This window comes from Girardinichthys multiradiatus, chromosome 20 (genome assembly GCF_021462225.1).
Source record: "Girardinichthys multiradiatus isolate DD_20200921_A chromosome 20, DD_fGirMul_XY1, whole genome shotgun sequence".
NCBI lineage: Eukaryota > Metazoa > Chordata > Actinopteri > Cyprinodontiformes > Goodeidae > Girardinichthys > Girardinichthys multiradiatus.
The window spans coordinates 9,693,829-9,709,450 of record NC_061812.1 but is presented as its reverse complement, the minus strand read 5'-3'; the positions used below and the strand labels follow the sequence as shown (position 1 = coordinate 9,709,450).

At 38.6% G+C, this 15,622-nt stretch overlaps 1 protein-coding gene across 1 annotated transcript; it reads left to right on the top strand.

Moving 5' to 3' along the window:
- The first annotated feature begins 5,018 nt into the window (after positions 1-5,018).
- On the top strand, positions 5,019-14,569 carry LOC124857133 (SAM pointed domain-containing Ets transcription factor). The gene is made up of 6 exons (XM_047348261.1): positions 5,019-5,308; positions 9,404-9,848; positions 10,459-10,656; positions 11,186-11,233; positions 11,508-11,642; positions 12,739-14,569. The coding sequence occupies exons 2-6, from the start codon at positions 9,404-9,406 to the stop codon at positions 12,915-12,917; spliced, it is 1,005 nt and encodes a 334-aa protein (XP_047204217.1). The 5' UTR covers positions 5,019-5,308; the 3' UTR covers positions 12,918-14,569.
- The last annotated feature ends 1,053 nt before the right edge of the window (positions 14,570-15,622 follow it).

Here is a 15,622-nt window from a genome sequence, read left to right as displayed (position 1 = left end):
TTCAATCAAACGAGGTGTGAAAAGTTTGACAGGTGGGGGCGGGACTTCCTAGGGTGTAACTGTATGTCGTCATTAACCGGATGTTGTCATCACAACGCGACAAATCTAAAATGGATTCTACAGCTAAAAGTCTTTGTTTGCAATCATGAGAGACTCCATTTGGTAAAATGGATGATAATTTTAGTTACCTTAAGCTTTTCTTTTTTCATCTTCTAGCAATAGTTATTGAGCATTTAGAGAAAACAGTCATCCTGTAACTGCTGCCTCGTCATTCTGATTCAAAGTTTTCTTCTCATCCAACATGGGAGGCAGAGGTTGTATCCTGTAGGTGTGATCTATGTTAAATGTCACAAGAAACTGAAAAAAAAAAAAAAGTCCTCAGACATGTCACTGTTTATTGAATTAAGGCAGACATCCGCAGCTGTTTCTTGTGGATTGTCTCAGACAAAGTCTTCACACCGACTGTATTCATAAAGTAATTAAAACGACCGTGCTCCTTCCTGGCCCAAAGTGTCGAGCATTATCTCAGACAATCCACATCCACTGTTCCTACGATATATATCAAAAAGAAGATGAGAAACATCAGAGTTAACAATGCAAAGACACTAAAGGCCTGCTTTAAACAACACCTCAGTGCCACGCTGCATTACTTATGCAAAAATAGCCCAGACAACATATAGTGTACATATACTTTACAAGAGCATGTTTTAGAAGGTCCTCATTTTGTACTTCTTAACTTTTTTGCTGGTTCTATGCAACAACATTTTCAAAGAAACTGAATTCTTTTGAATAACTTTTTAAATAAAATTTATTGAGATGTATTTGAACATATACAGTAAATGGTATAACACATAAATAGAAATGCACTGTTAAAAGCAATAATAGACACCATCTGTTGTAAACTAAGGATATTAGGAAGTATGTTGCAAGGGATTGCAAAACAAACACAGTACATATATGCTGCTTCTACAGAAGGCTGCAAACATTTACTCAAAGAGAGTAGTTGAAAACTTGGCTCTGTTTAGGACCTCTTACTGTGGATAAACAAAACTGTTCCGATGTTTTTAACAGGAGCAGTTATGAACTGGCTTAGGCACTAGCTTGTGTTTGAACTGGAATTGCTATCCTAAAAAATCCATAATGGAAATTAGGCTAATTCAATAGAAATTAAAATAAAACTGGAAGACTATAGATAAGCTTGATTATTCACATGGTTATCTTAGGTTAGGTCTTTTCTGTCTGACTGTCTAAACTGAAATTGTTCTTTCTGCTTTAGGTAAGACTAGGACCACTTATGACTACTCTGGATGATCACACTTAAAAATGCCAAACATTCCCTTTAATATATATATATATATATATATATATATATATATATATATATATATATATATATATATATATACAGAAGAGGTTCTGGCCAGAGGAGACCAAGTGCTATCCAACTTCGAAGGCTCCTTCAAATGGGGCTGACAAATGCATCCTTTTTTTCCCCAGATTTGAAGGATGGGTCCAGTGTATCCTCCGTGTCCCACCCTATCCCATGATTCATTGCAGAACGAAGTAGATTGTTGTTATTATTATTATTTTCCTTTATTTTCTCTACAAATAAACTGATTTAAACTTTGTTCCTAAAGTTAATGTTAGTGTTTCTGTTGTTAAAAGCCTTACAAATAAATTAAACAAATGGTATTTGTCATAAATGTATTTTATCTACAGTACTAGATTTTTATATCTATGAACACAAAAAGTATTTTGAACATTTTAAACGGCTGACTAATGAACAAGATTATAGAACAAGAACATTTGAAACAAAATAGGATTATAAGGCATCAGCAATATGTAAAAGGGTAAATTAAAACCATGTAGTTATTTACAATAGAGACAGCATTATTAACCTTCAGGCTCCATTTGTTCGGCTTCACAGCTCTGTGCTTCACGCTAACACGGTTGCTAGGCAACCTAAATTACGCTGAGGTAAGGGCAAGAGAAACACAGACCGACGTAACACCGGCGGCACTATGCTAATCTGGCATGTTTAGCTAACAGCTACAGGTAGCATAAGTGTTACTGTTTGACCATCTTTTGTTTACATGACGCTTCTTATACAGGGGTTGGACAATGAAACTGAAACACCTGGTTTTAGACCACAATAATTTATTAGTATGGTGTAGGGCCTCCTTTTGCGGCCAATACAGCGTCAATTCGTCTTGGGAATGACATATACAAGTCCTGCACAGTGGTCAGAGGGATTTTAAGCCATTCTTCTTGCAGGATAGTGGCCAAGTCACTACGTGATACTGGTGGAGGAAAACGTTTCCAGACTCGCTCCTCCAAACACCCCAAAGTGGCTCAATAATATTTAGATCTGGTGACTGTGCAGGCCATGTGAGATGTTCAACTTCACTTTCATGTTCACCAAACCAATCTTTCACCAGTCTTGCTGTGTTTATTGGTTCATTGTCATCCTGATACATGGCACCGCCTTCAGGATACAATGTTTGAACCATTGGATGCACATGGTCCTCAAGAATGGTTCGGTAGTCCTTGGCAGTGAAGCGCCCATCTAGCACAAGTATTGGGCCAAGGGAATGCCATGATATGGCAGCCCAAACCATCACTGATCCACCCCCATGCTTCACTCTGGGCATGCAACAGTCTGGGTGGTACGCTTCTTTGGGGCTTCTCCACACCGTAACTCTCCTGGATGTGGGGAAAACAATAAAGGTGGACTCATCAGAGAACAATACATGTTTCACATTGTCCACAGCCCAAGATTTGCGCTCCTTGCACCATTGAAACCGACATTTGGCATTGGCATGAGTGATCAAAGGTTTGGCTATAGCAGCCCGGCCGTGTATATTGACCCTGTTGAGCTCCCGACGGACAGTTCTGGTGGAAACAGGAGAGTTGAGGTGCACATTTAATTGTGCCGTGATTTGGGCAGCCATGGTTTTATGTTTTTTGGATACAATCCGGGTTAGCTCCCGAACATCCCTTTCAGACAGCTTCCACTTGCGTCCACAGTTAATCCTTTTGGATGTGGTTCGTCCTTCTTGGTGGTATGCTGACATTACCCTGGATACCGGGGCTCTTGATACATCACAAAGACTTGCTGTCTTGGTCACAAATGCACCAGCAAGACGTGCACCAACAATTTGTCCTCTTTTGAACTCTGGTATGTCACCCATAATGTTGTGTGCATTTCAATATTTTGAGTAAAACTGTGCTCTTACCCTGCTAATTGAACCTTCACACTCTGCTCTTACTGGTGCAATGTGCAATCAATGAAGACTGGTTACCAGGTTGGTCCAATTAAGCCATGAAACCTCCCACACTAAAATGACAGGTGTTTCAGTTTCATTGTCCAACCCCTGTAGATGCTCATTTGACTTCGTGATTGACCTCCGCCAAGCTCATGTAGCTGCACTGCTCCAGCTCAAAATAAAAAAAAGTTTAACCTGCTGTCAAATGTAAATTGACGAATCTGTGTTTGATTAATCTGTGGCTATCCTCAAGGACCCGGATGTGTGACATAAAAAACTGAATTTTGGAATTGAAATTGAATTTCAGACCTGAAAGTTAAAGTGGTCAAACTGAATTTGTAATACAATGAAGTACATTTTAAATTCAAATGAATTCAGTTTCAAACCATTAAATACAGTTTCACTTTAGTGAAATAAATTTTCAAACCAATGCATTTAATTTCAAATTACACAAATACAGATTAAGTCTGAGCAATTCAAATTCAGTTTCTGATGGCACACGTTTCTTCCCAAAGCAGGAAGTTGATCAGAGGTCATGGAAAGTTTAGGGATAAATATGAGTAAATACAGGAAGAAACTCTTTTTGGGGGTGCAAAAACAAATCTCACTGAGGTGGAAGTTAATGTTCCAGTGGGACATCAGCACTAAACATAAAGCCAGGGCTACAAAGTAGTGGTTTGAATGAAAATACATTTGTGTGTTAGAGCTGTTTGCAGACTCTCCATATCCAGTCTGACTGAGCTTGAACTACTTTGCCAAAAAGAATAGGCAAACATTTCTCTAATGTAGAAAGGTGGCTAGCTGTGTAACTTTGTGATAGTATATTACATACAATCTCATATGTTTTAGTTTGCAGTTGTAATGTGACAAATTGGGAAAAGTTTGAAGGAGTAAGATTATTTTTGGGGCTGCACAGGGGCGCAGTTGGTAGTACTGTTGCCTTGCAGCAAGAAGGTCCTTTGTTCGATTCCTGGCCGGGGGTCTTTCTGCATGGAGTTTGCATGTTCTCCGCGTACATCGCCAGGTGCTCGGGCTTCCTCCCACAGTCCAAAGACATGCCTGTTAGGTGAATTGGTCACTCTAAATTGCCCTTAGGTGTATGAATGTGTGTGCATGGTTGTTTGTGTGTTGCCCTGCGATGGACTGGTGACCTGTCCAGGGTGTACCCCGCCTCCTGCCCATGGACTGCTGGAGATAGGCACCAGCTCCCACTATGGAGTAAGCAGTAGAAAATTACTGACAGATTATTTCTGAAAGACACTGTATATAGCCCATTAAATTCAGTGTGCAACTCAAAAAGCTTTGTATAAAATGCTATAAAAAATGGGTTCAAGAATGTTGAATTCAATGTAGAAAATTATAACACTGAACACAACCACATAGACAATGGTTACCACCACTTTTCTTTCTTATGGCCCCCAAAATGATCAGTTTTATAACTGAAATATTTTAAAATAGCTAACAAGTAAGAGATGTCCTAAACTGTAAGAATTTGTTTGAAAATAAATCGAAGTGCACGTATTCACTTTGCATCATTCATTTCTAACACTTAGAAAGTCACTTTATTTTTTCACCTAAGCTCTGAGATCAACTACTGAACTAATTTGGAAGGAAACTCCATGTTTGCATGAATGTGCACACACAAGAAGACACACACGCATGCTGGCCCTGGGTTGTGTGCATAAGTAAACAGAACGGTCTTATAAATATAAATTGCAGTGAATGGTGGAGGAATTCCTTTGCACTCAGTCACCCAGTCACTTGTCCTATCTCCCTTCCACTTTGTACACACCCCCAGCAGGTGCTTTCACTTGAGGTTTAGTTTGCTGTTGTGCTTTAGGCTCTGTCTTTCAGGTTAAGTAAAATTGTGCCAATAAAGCCGATCAGGGGGATCCCAGGCCTCAGCCTGGAGCTCAGAATCAATCATCCAGGGAGAGCAGACTGTGAAGTGCCTACTCGCAGCTTCACCTTCGTTCTTAGAGAAAGAACCACATCTACAACCTGCCAGGGAAGCTTTCTCCCATCAGAGCATCTTTGCTGAGGTAAGAAAACACTGTCCAAACCTAGTTCCTACATATTTTCTTTTTTGATTCTTCTCTGTAATATTACAATATAAAAGAAAAGCATATGTGTGACTCGATCAGTTTTTTTAGGATTCAGTCAGATTTACTTTTTTATAAAGGTGCACGTGTCACCATGCAAGTTTAAATGACTCGAACAAATTCCTCTTGCAGCTGTCTTTGTCTGGGGTTAAAGATAACACCATCATTTCATCTTTTTTCAGAAGCCAGAAGATGTGAACAGGCATAGAAGTAACAATAAATAGAGGCCTTTTAATTTGAATAATATTTGACCAACTCATGGGCCTAATGTCCTAAAAATCAACATACATTATCTCATTCATGTGATTTTATGCAATTATAAGGACATTTGGATGGATTAGGACCATTACACCAGTGCATGAGAAAAATACAATTGTCGATCTTGACCTTCAAAATTTCCCCTTATTCCAAAAATCCATTATTCTTTGCATGAATTATACTGTCGTATTCAAAAAATTCAAATGTGTTTTCATGAGGCTCATTTGTCAGATTAAACTTACGTTTTGAAAATAACAATCTTGAAGCAGGTATAAACCCTACTTTTCATTAAGTCCATATTTCTATTATCTAGTATTAAAAATGTGGGTTTTTTTTAGTCTGTTGTAATCACTGGGCTTGGATTCTAGTGTTATTGTCAGCAGCAATAAAATTGTGACCTGCTCATGTCTTTTGGAACCAGAGTGATTTTGCAACTGAAAGCTGCAATATTATAAATGTAAAGATATAATTTAATTTAATCTTGATCAGTTGTTTTGCGTGTTTTTAAATGGGAGGAGAGAACATTAGTTGTGACTTTCTAAGTGGCAGTTTTCTGCTATAGGTTGGTAATGTGGTCAGGAACTAAAAGACTGGGATGTCATTTACTGATGAGTTATAACCCATCATTGAACAACATAATTCATTTATTATTTCTGAACATGCACCTGCTGAAGCCACAAGTTATGTAGCCACAAACAACACAGTAAGTAGTCGGTTCTAAGCTTCATAGGTGTCAGAGACATATCCCCGAATGTGTGATTTTCAAAACAGACAAAAAATTATAATTTTAGCTAAACTGCAAACAAATTACTTAAATGTTTTATGTTTTACATTAACTTTCCGTATCTTACTGGAAGTTGTGGCCACAATAAAACCTCCAGCAACTCCTCCAGCAACTCCCCAGGAATAAAGTAGAGAGGCGAGTGCAGTTATATGATGCCCACCTTATAAAAATGAACAGAGTTTGGGATGTTTGAACCCAATCTCAGCAGCAGCATATCTAGTTTTCTTTTCAAACTACTATGTAATGTAGATAAAAATTAAAACAATATTGTGATGAACTCATAAACATTTGCCCTTTTGATCAGGTTTCATAGCCTTGGGTCATGTAACTGGCGTTCTCTCATCCATCTATCCAGGTGACAGGTTTATTTCTTCATCTACTGATGCATGTTTGAAGGCTAATCTCAGCCATTTAGCACAAATACAATCCTCTGACAGAACATTTAAGGCCAGCAAAAAACAGTCTTTGCAGTTGTTAATTTCCATGGATATTGGCCTGATGCCTGTGAACCTGACTGCAGGAATGATTCATCCTGTGCACCATCATCCCCCACTGTCAGTTAAGACAACCCACATACGGGTTGGGGATACAATATAAGGGAAGGCAATGGCAATGCTGCTGAACAGATAAGAAAAGTGGCTTTTTGATGGTCTGAACATGAGATCTGGAACAGGCTCTACAGATATTGGAACACAGGCCCCTCATCTGTGATTCATAAATTAAACAAATACCTATAAACAGACCCATGTAATGCCTGAATTCCGTTTACAATGTGAACTAGACACCTGCGTTTATTAGTGTTGCCATAAAAATTTTCAAAAATGAACAAATCCAGCCAGCAGAGTTTCTTCCAAGCAATTATCACATTAAGCAAGATAAAGCTCCTTCCTTCAGCCTTGTTCTCAGCAAAATAACTTTCTTAGTTGTACCAAGATCCCATGAGAAAAAGCAAGGAAAAAAAAAGGATCTCCCTTTAACGCTCACACTGCAAACAGTCACGCCTGGCTGTACTCACTTCTTTAGCTCCAGACTCAAACAACACCAGCCGAGTACTCTGCCAACATGTTTTTCACCATTAGATACGTGGTTTCAGATGCCATTTATGAGATCTTTGTGAAACAATCTTTTTAAAAAAACATACTTTTTAACTATTATTTATTTTGTAATGCCTACTCATTAACTTTAATTTAAACATTTTGCTAGCATTTTGTCCCATAATTGTTTAGCAGCAATAATGGATCACCTCAAGGGTTAATTTTAAGATCTGCTGGTTTTATAGGTTGGTAAGCATATTCATTTCAGGAGGAAACATAATTCAAGGATTTACTTTTGGCCTAAAAAAATCCTATTTTTAGCACATTTCTGAATTTTCATTCAAGTGAATATGAAACAATTTTTTGCAATAAACAACATTCAAGACTGTTGGGAAAAAAAATTAAACCAGTCATGGTGAAGAAAACAGCAGCTTCCCAGGAATTAGTTCTTTTCTTTGGGGAGTAAATGGAGCAAGCTCTAAAGCTCCTGAAATGAATATCAGCGTCTTGACCAAACTCATTTAGAGATCAGTCAGGGCCCTAATCCCCCTCTCACTGGGGGACGTGAGTTTGTGTCTTTTTTCCTGTGTCTGCTCTTCCTTTTGGAAGAAGGTAATATGGCTAAATTTGCTTCGCTAATGGGTTTAGTGCAAGCTGTTGCACAGCAGATGACACTCAGCAGCAGGCTGGGATACCAGAGGCGTTTAATCTCACTCCTGATGGTGAAAAGGGGGGAATCTGTTGGAATTTACCAGAAGTTTGGAGATAAAAGAAGGCCAGGGAGGAGGATTTTATAATGGGGAGGGGGGGTTAAGGAACAAGGACTGAAAGAGGAATCTTTCAGGAATATTGGAATGATTCCTTAATTTAACTTTGGAGAGGTTTGGTAAAGGAGACATTCCTTTCCCTGGCAGTTCTTGGTAACTTTGCGCTTATATAATCTTTTTATGAAAGTTTTGTTCTGCCAGTGTTAAAGGATCTAAAATCTGAATAATGAATAACATCCACTGAATTCATTCAAAGCAGTTCTGAAAAGTTGCACTTGGCCTGAAAAGTGAAATTTATTACTTTTTAAACCCTATAAGACTGAAATTGTTTGCCATATGATGAATCAAATGATGACTGCCATGAACATGTGCTTAATGGAGACACACTTTCTTTACTGCCACCTCAGTCACAATCACTGATAACCTGGTGTGGAGCAGTGGTGGGGCTTCCCATATGCCAGCTGTGGCAGGTACAAATTATTGGTGCCATATGCAAGATTACACTTTTGGTGGAAGTTACGTAGGCAAATGTTCACTTTTGGTGAAGGACCCCACACCCATTGGTCAGGGCTTCACTAGAAAGTGAACTTGTTTTTTTCATGTGGTTTTGGTCCCATTTTGTGCACCTTCATGTCTTTATTATCTAACTTCTTTTTGATTAAAATCTCCAGCTGACTCTGGAGACAGAGGGCTGCAGAGACGGCACCTTGAAAGGCTGAAACTGGCGGCAGGGCTGACTTAGGTCTCAATACAAGTCATCCACCCCCAAGATGAGAACTATTCTGGGCCACTGACCCACAAATAAGAGACTCAGTCAAATCCATTTTGCCTCATGTCTGCCAGGGGTGGGTGTCTTTTAACTCTCCCTTGAAGGTTTATTTGGCCAGTGTCTCCTTTTGACTTTGGGATTTCTATAAAGCAGAAACCAGCCCAGATTCAAATCAGCTCCTCATAGAACACAAGATGGAGCTTTAGGAAGCATAGTTGCTGATTTAGCAGCTAAAGAACTGAGACTAAGAGAAGATTTGATAAGGCAATACTGGCTCTTACAACCTTCAGATATTAATGGTATGTTTTCGTTTATATGCTTTCTGATGTTACTTTACTAATGGAGTTTTGCAGGCCATTGAGATGTTTGCATGGCCTTCAGATCATGTCAAATGATGTGGCTTCTCTATGTCTTTCTCTTCAGATGTCGAATCCAGTGAGTGGTTTATCAGAGAACACTGACTTTGTGTCCCGGATTGGAATGACAGAGGATTCGTTCGTCCTCCTGGAGCGAAACAGATGCTCTGAAGACCCGTGGGACACTGTTGACATCAAACCCAACATAGAAGCCCTGGAGCGTGGTGTGCCAGGCCTCTACCTCTCCTGCTATGACATGCTTCTCACTGAAGAAGCAACCTGGGTGGTGAAAGTTTCAGAAGGGTCCCCCGCGCTAGCTGTACCTATGAATCGCATGGAGAGTCGAGAGGAGCCAGAGCAGTGCCCTGTCATTGATAGCCAGGAGAATGGACTCTCCCCTGGGCTGGAGGGGCAGATGGAGGATCGATCTCTGGAGCAGGTGCAGAGCATGGTTGTAGGAGAGGTGCTGAAGGACATTGAAACAGCTTGCAAACTGCTCAACATCACTGCAGGTAGGCTGCTCACCACCAAACCTGATCATTTTCAGGAGCATTGATGTATATAAACAGCTAAGAAAAATAGTGTTCCTCACAATTTGCAGATAGAGGAACATTGAGTTAGAGACCAAATCTTACTCCTAAAACCAACACATTTTTGTGTAAATAGCCCGGCCAAGATGACAGATGTTCCCAATCATATCCTTACTGACGCAAACTTATGTTTGCCTGCTCCAGGATCTGTTTAATCCTGACCTTTTGAACAAGTTTCCCTGAATTGTGACAGTGATGATTCTTTCCTGCCAGCAGCCGTGTACACAGTCTTAAGGGCGAGGTCTCGCCTGCTTGGAAAGCAAACAGAGGAAGCGGTTTTGTGTATTGTATTGCTTCTAGCTGTTATAAACCTATGTGATCCCAAGTCATCTGTTATCCTGATTAGAACTGAAGCGACATAAAAAGATAATTACTTTATGTTCTTTGTATTACGTGGGTCAACACTCAGAGAACATGAACTAGAAAATGACTTTGTGCAAGTCAAAACTTGAACAAGTCATATTTATTCCGGACCGGTTACATGAATTTATTGGACAGTGGAAGTTTTCTTATATTTCATACCTGCCCACAGACCCTACAGAGTGGAACACAGGGAATGTCCAAAAGTGGATGCTGTGGACTGAACACCTGTACAGGTTGCCCCATGCAGGAAAAGCCTTCCAGGAGCTGACAGGGAAGGATCTGTGTGCCATGAGCGAAGAGGAGTTTCGGCAGCGCTCCCCATTGTGCGGGGACACACTGTACGCTCACCTGGATATATGGAAGTCAGGTATACAATATATTTATTTTTTAGCAATCTACAAATAGCCTGCTGCATGTTGTCAAAATCTATCTATCTATCTATCTATCTATCTATCTATCTATCTATCTATCTATCTATCTATCTATCTATCTATCTATCTATCTATCTATCTATCTATCTATCTATCTATCTATCTATCTATCTATCTATCTATCTATCTATCTATCTATCTATCTATCTATCTATCTATCTATCTATCTATCTATCTATCTATCTATCTATCTATCTATCTATCTATCTATCTATCTATCTATCTATCTATCTATCTATCTATCTATCTATCTATCTATCTATCTATCTATCTATCTATCTATCTATCTATCTATCTATCTATCTATCTATCTATCTATCTATCTATCTATCTATCTATCTATCTATCTATCTATCTATCTATCTATCTATCTATCTATCTATCTATCTATCTATCTATCTATCGGTGTAAATACATAGAGAAAAAATGTTTATTCTTCTAATTAGTTGTCACTTTTATCTCCAGCTGCTTGGATGAAGGAGAGGTGTTCAGCTGTAGATACCAAAACTACAGGTAGGATTAATTTCCTTATGCGCTTGTTGAAAGACATTCCCTAACCTTAATGAAAGCTGCATTAAGACAATGAGGATTAGACTCAATAAATCTAAAGTGCACGATTTTTCACTCACTTCACATAATCTATTTACTTCCTATTTCATAAGCTCAATAAAATTCCCTATTTAGATTTTTATATTTTGTGTTCTTGATATAATAAATGTCTTTGGGAGATTTTGGGTGTTTCACTTTGACAACCTTAAGGAGCACATGTCTATGTTTTGTTGTGTAGGCATCGAGGAGCTGTGGTCCGAGGCAGACTCTTCGTGTTCAGGTCAACCGATTCATCTATGGCAGTTCCTCCGAGAGCTCCTGCTCAAACCTCACAACTATGGCCGCTGCATTCGCTGGCTCAATAAAGAAAAAGGTAAAATATGACATCTCCTGGCATTTTTAATAATTGTATTCCAAAGCAGACTGACAAACATGAGTGCAAAAAGTAGTGGGCTGTCAGGGCTACAGTCTCCCTTTGTGGTTGATAAAAATGGGCAACTCAGTAGAAAGGAACAAAGAGCATTTTTCTCATAAGTGGAAAAAATGTTTTATGCAAAAAATGTGTTACAGAGGAGGAGTAAAATAAAATGAACTTTCTGCTTTAGTACAGGCATTGCGTTAGCACTGCAGCACAGCCAGCTGCTGCAGGAAGTTAAAAAAGTAGCAGTATAACACTCAATTGTGTCATGGCTTAAAATGGTTATGATCCATTAATTGTAGTAGTTTTCAACAATACTGTTGCTTCTTTACTTGCCAACCACCATGAGAAGACAAATCCTTCATCAACGAGTGCATTTGCAGGACAGACAAGTTTTTAAAAATCCTAAGTGATGAAATCCTCTTGTTCATGTACACATAGAATGTACTTTTACCTAGTATTCAGACTATAGAAAAATCCTCTTATTTTCTTTTTATTGTATAGGTTTTCCAGTGCAAGGATTAAAATAGTCAGCAATCACTAAATGGATGTGCATGATGGATTTTTTTGGGCCAAAATGCAGCAAATAATAAATCAATTTAATTGGATCTAAAAATAAAGGTATTGAAAACAGAAAGGTGATACAGGGGGTCTCTTCCCTCATGTTTCAGCTCAGTTACTTTTACAGACAGCAATTTACATCTTCCTTTGTAAATCACTTTGTTTTTCACTCTCACACTTGCTATGTTCTTACAGATTGTCAAGACTGGATAAAAATGATTTGTCATTGAAATTAAAAAATTTAAGATTAGTTTCCAATTATAAACTTTTTTATTTTTAGCAAACTATATATATTTTTTGTTCTAGACATACATATTTTTTTATTTTGTTATTTTTTATTTCATAAGAAAAATATTCCCAAACTACAGGACAGCAGTCTTGCTAAACTTATCTGTTTGAGGAGTGACGATTGTACAGTAATGTAATCACTCACTGTTTGACACCTCTTGTCGTGTGTTCTTTTTTTAATGATTCACGTTTCACCCTTCAGGTATTTTTAAAATTGAAGACTCGGCTCATGTGGCGAGGCTGTGGGGACTCAGAAAGAATCGACCTGCTATGAACTATGACAAGCTGAGCCGCTCCATTCGACAGTACTACAAAAAGGGCATCATCCGCAAACCCGACGTGTCTCAAAGACTGGTGTACCAGTTTGTCCACCCAGTATGAGGCTTCAGGAGACTGCAAGAAGGAGGAGTGGGCTTGTGACCTAAAAACTGGACTCTATCTAACAATGCACTTGAACAATTATGAAAGTGACACATGCACTGATAAACTTTCACTGCTGTGTGAAGGCCTTCCTCTGCTGGGGCAATGAGGATGTGTGTCTTTTGCTGTTTTTTTTTATTCCTACTGCAGAATCAAGCAAACACAGATTATGATAAACTGCCTTGTTGATGTTTGCATGGTCTGCCTATTGACGTTCCATGATTAAATTCACCTTCAAAGGGTCACACCTAAAAGCTTTAACAAACAAGCTTCAGGCAGCCGTTCCTATCCTACGCCTAGCCTTGTTATGACTTTTTGTTTCAGTCATCTTCACTGCCACCATGTAATGTGTTGCTGAACCTTATAAGCCACAGCAGGCACTTATCTAGGAAGTATAGAGAAGGATAATTTAGGAGTTTTGATGAATTTGGATTCAGGAGTCAGATCCTTAAACATCTCTGTGGCCAAGCTGATAAGGACACTTTTGTTTTTTTCTTCCTACATGGTGTACCAAGAGCGAAATTGTCTCTTTTACCACTGCTTTGGAAATATAGTTGTATATAATGCATTTTAAGTTGCTAATGTTTGAGGCCCAAACTGCAAAAAAACCCTCTACAATCAATTCACTGTCTCATTGCCAGAATGAAAACACACTAAATAAAACCTTTGGACATGTTAAATGAATGCCAGAGAGCTTTCAGTGTGTCGTAACCATGACGCCAAACGCAGTGCCTTGCAAAAGCTTCCCCTTTGAAATTTTTCACATTTCGCCACTTTATAGCTACAAACTTTAGTGTATTTTGTAATGATTATTACGTATCACAGCAAAACACAAGGTAATGCATGAATGTGAAGTAAAAGGAAACATTTTCAAAAATGTTAAATAGAATTCTGAAAAGTGCAGTGTGAATTTGTATACAGCACTGCAGAGTCAGTATTTTGACAAACCACCTTTGTCTGCAGTTACAGTATGGTAAATTGGTAGAGACATGCCTTTTGTTGCATGCCTCCACCAGCTTTTTGCCTGTCTTCTTTCCAAATCGGCTCAAGTTCAGTCAGATTGGATGGAGAGCGTCTATGAACGACATTTTTTGTCTTGCCAAATTGTCAGTTAGGTGTGGACTTTGACTGGAGACATTCTATCAGATGAATATGCCTAAATCTAAACTGTTTTCTTGTAGCTCTGGTTGTATGATTAGGCTCGAGGTCCAGCTGGAACCAAGACCCAAGGAAACTGAGGGTTTTGTAGTCTGTAACAAACTTCTTCCAAGATTCTCCTGTGTTTTTGCTCCATCCGTCTTCCTGTCTTTAGCAAGGACATGTCCTTGCTAAAGACAAGCATCCACACAGCCTGATGCTTCCACTAACATGTAAAGGTGGTGTTTTCAGAGGGATGTCCATAAACAACATATAGCATTTCCATGTAGGTTAAATGATTACATTTTGGTCTCATCTAACCAGAGCACCCTCATCCATGTGGTTGCTATGTCTTTGTTGCAGTTATATAAACATTCCATTGTTGGATGATGAGTGGACGAGTACTCTGTGAGATGTTCAAGGCTTAGGATATTGTTTTATAAGCTACCACTGTGTTAAACTTCTCCACAACATTACCTCTGGCCTGTCTGATGTTTTCACTGTTGTGAACGATGCAGTTTTTTTTACTGTTGTTCTCTAACAAACCTCTGAGTCATATGCAGAACAGCTTAATTTATACTCAGATTACATTGCACACAGATGGACTCTGGTTTCTAATTAGGTGACTTCTAAAGGCATTTGGTTGCCCTGGATTTTCTGTGAATAAGATAAGTGGGCTGATTACTAATTCTTTCATGCAATGATGTACAAATTGTTAAGAATTTTCACTCATTCTTTGTTACTCAGTTTTCTCTCTGCAATGTGGCAAAAATGCAAATCTTTAACATAAGACTTGCACTTTGATCTGATGGAATTGCGGTGGTAATCAGAGGGCAGAAATTACAGTGACTGTAATAATAACAGCGTGTGTTTAGGCACATGTCAACAACAAAAAAAAAAAGAAACAAAAGTCAACCACAAAATTTATTTAGAGAGGCAGTTAGATAGCAGTTGTTTTTCTTCTCTTTTCATTGGAGGATTTCTCTATAAATCGTGTGACACCTGAAATATAAACAAAGAACAAAAGTAAAACAAAAACCACTTGAATATAACCTCTATAACCTTAATTTCCAGCTATTTCCATAACTTGACGGATATCAGTTCACTGTACACAAATTTACACATTTGTCTGTAAGACCAAAAGTTAAACTGTTGGGCTAGAAATAATTCAAATATAAATTTAATAAGAATGAATCTCCAAACTTGTTAACTCTGAGATGGGTCTGACGGCAAGAGGGTTGCTTGAACTACATAAATAGCACTTTTCCTAGAAGGTTAAATCCTGGAATTATGACTTTTAATATACAGGGGTTGGACAATGAAACTGAAACCAGCCTGGTAGCCAGTCTTCATTGATTTCACATTGCACCAGTAAGAGCAGAGTGTGAAGGTTCAATTAGCAGGGTAAGAGCACAGTTTTGCTCAAAATATTGAAATGCACAACATTATAGGTGACATACCAGAGTTCAAAAGAGGACAAATTATTGGTGCACGTCTTGCTGGTGCATCTGTGACCAAGACAGCAAGTC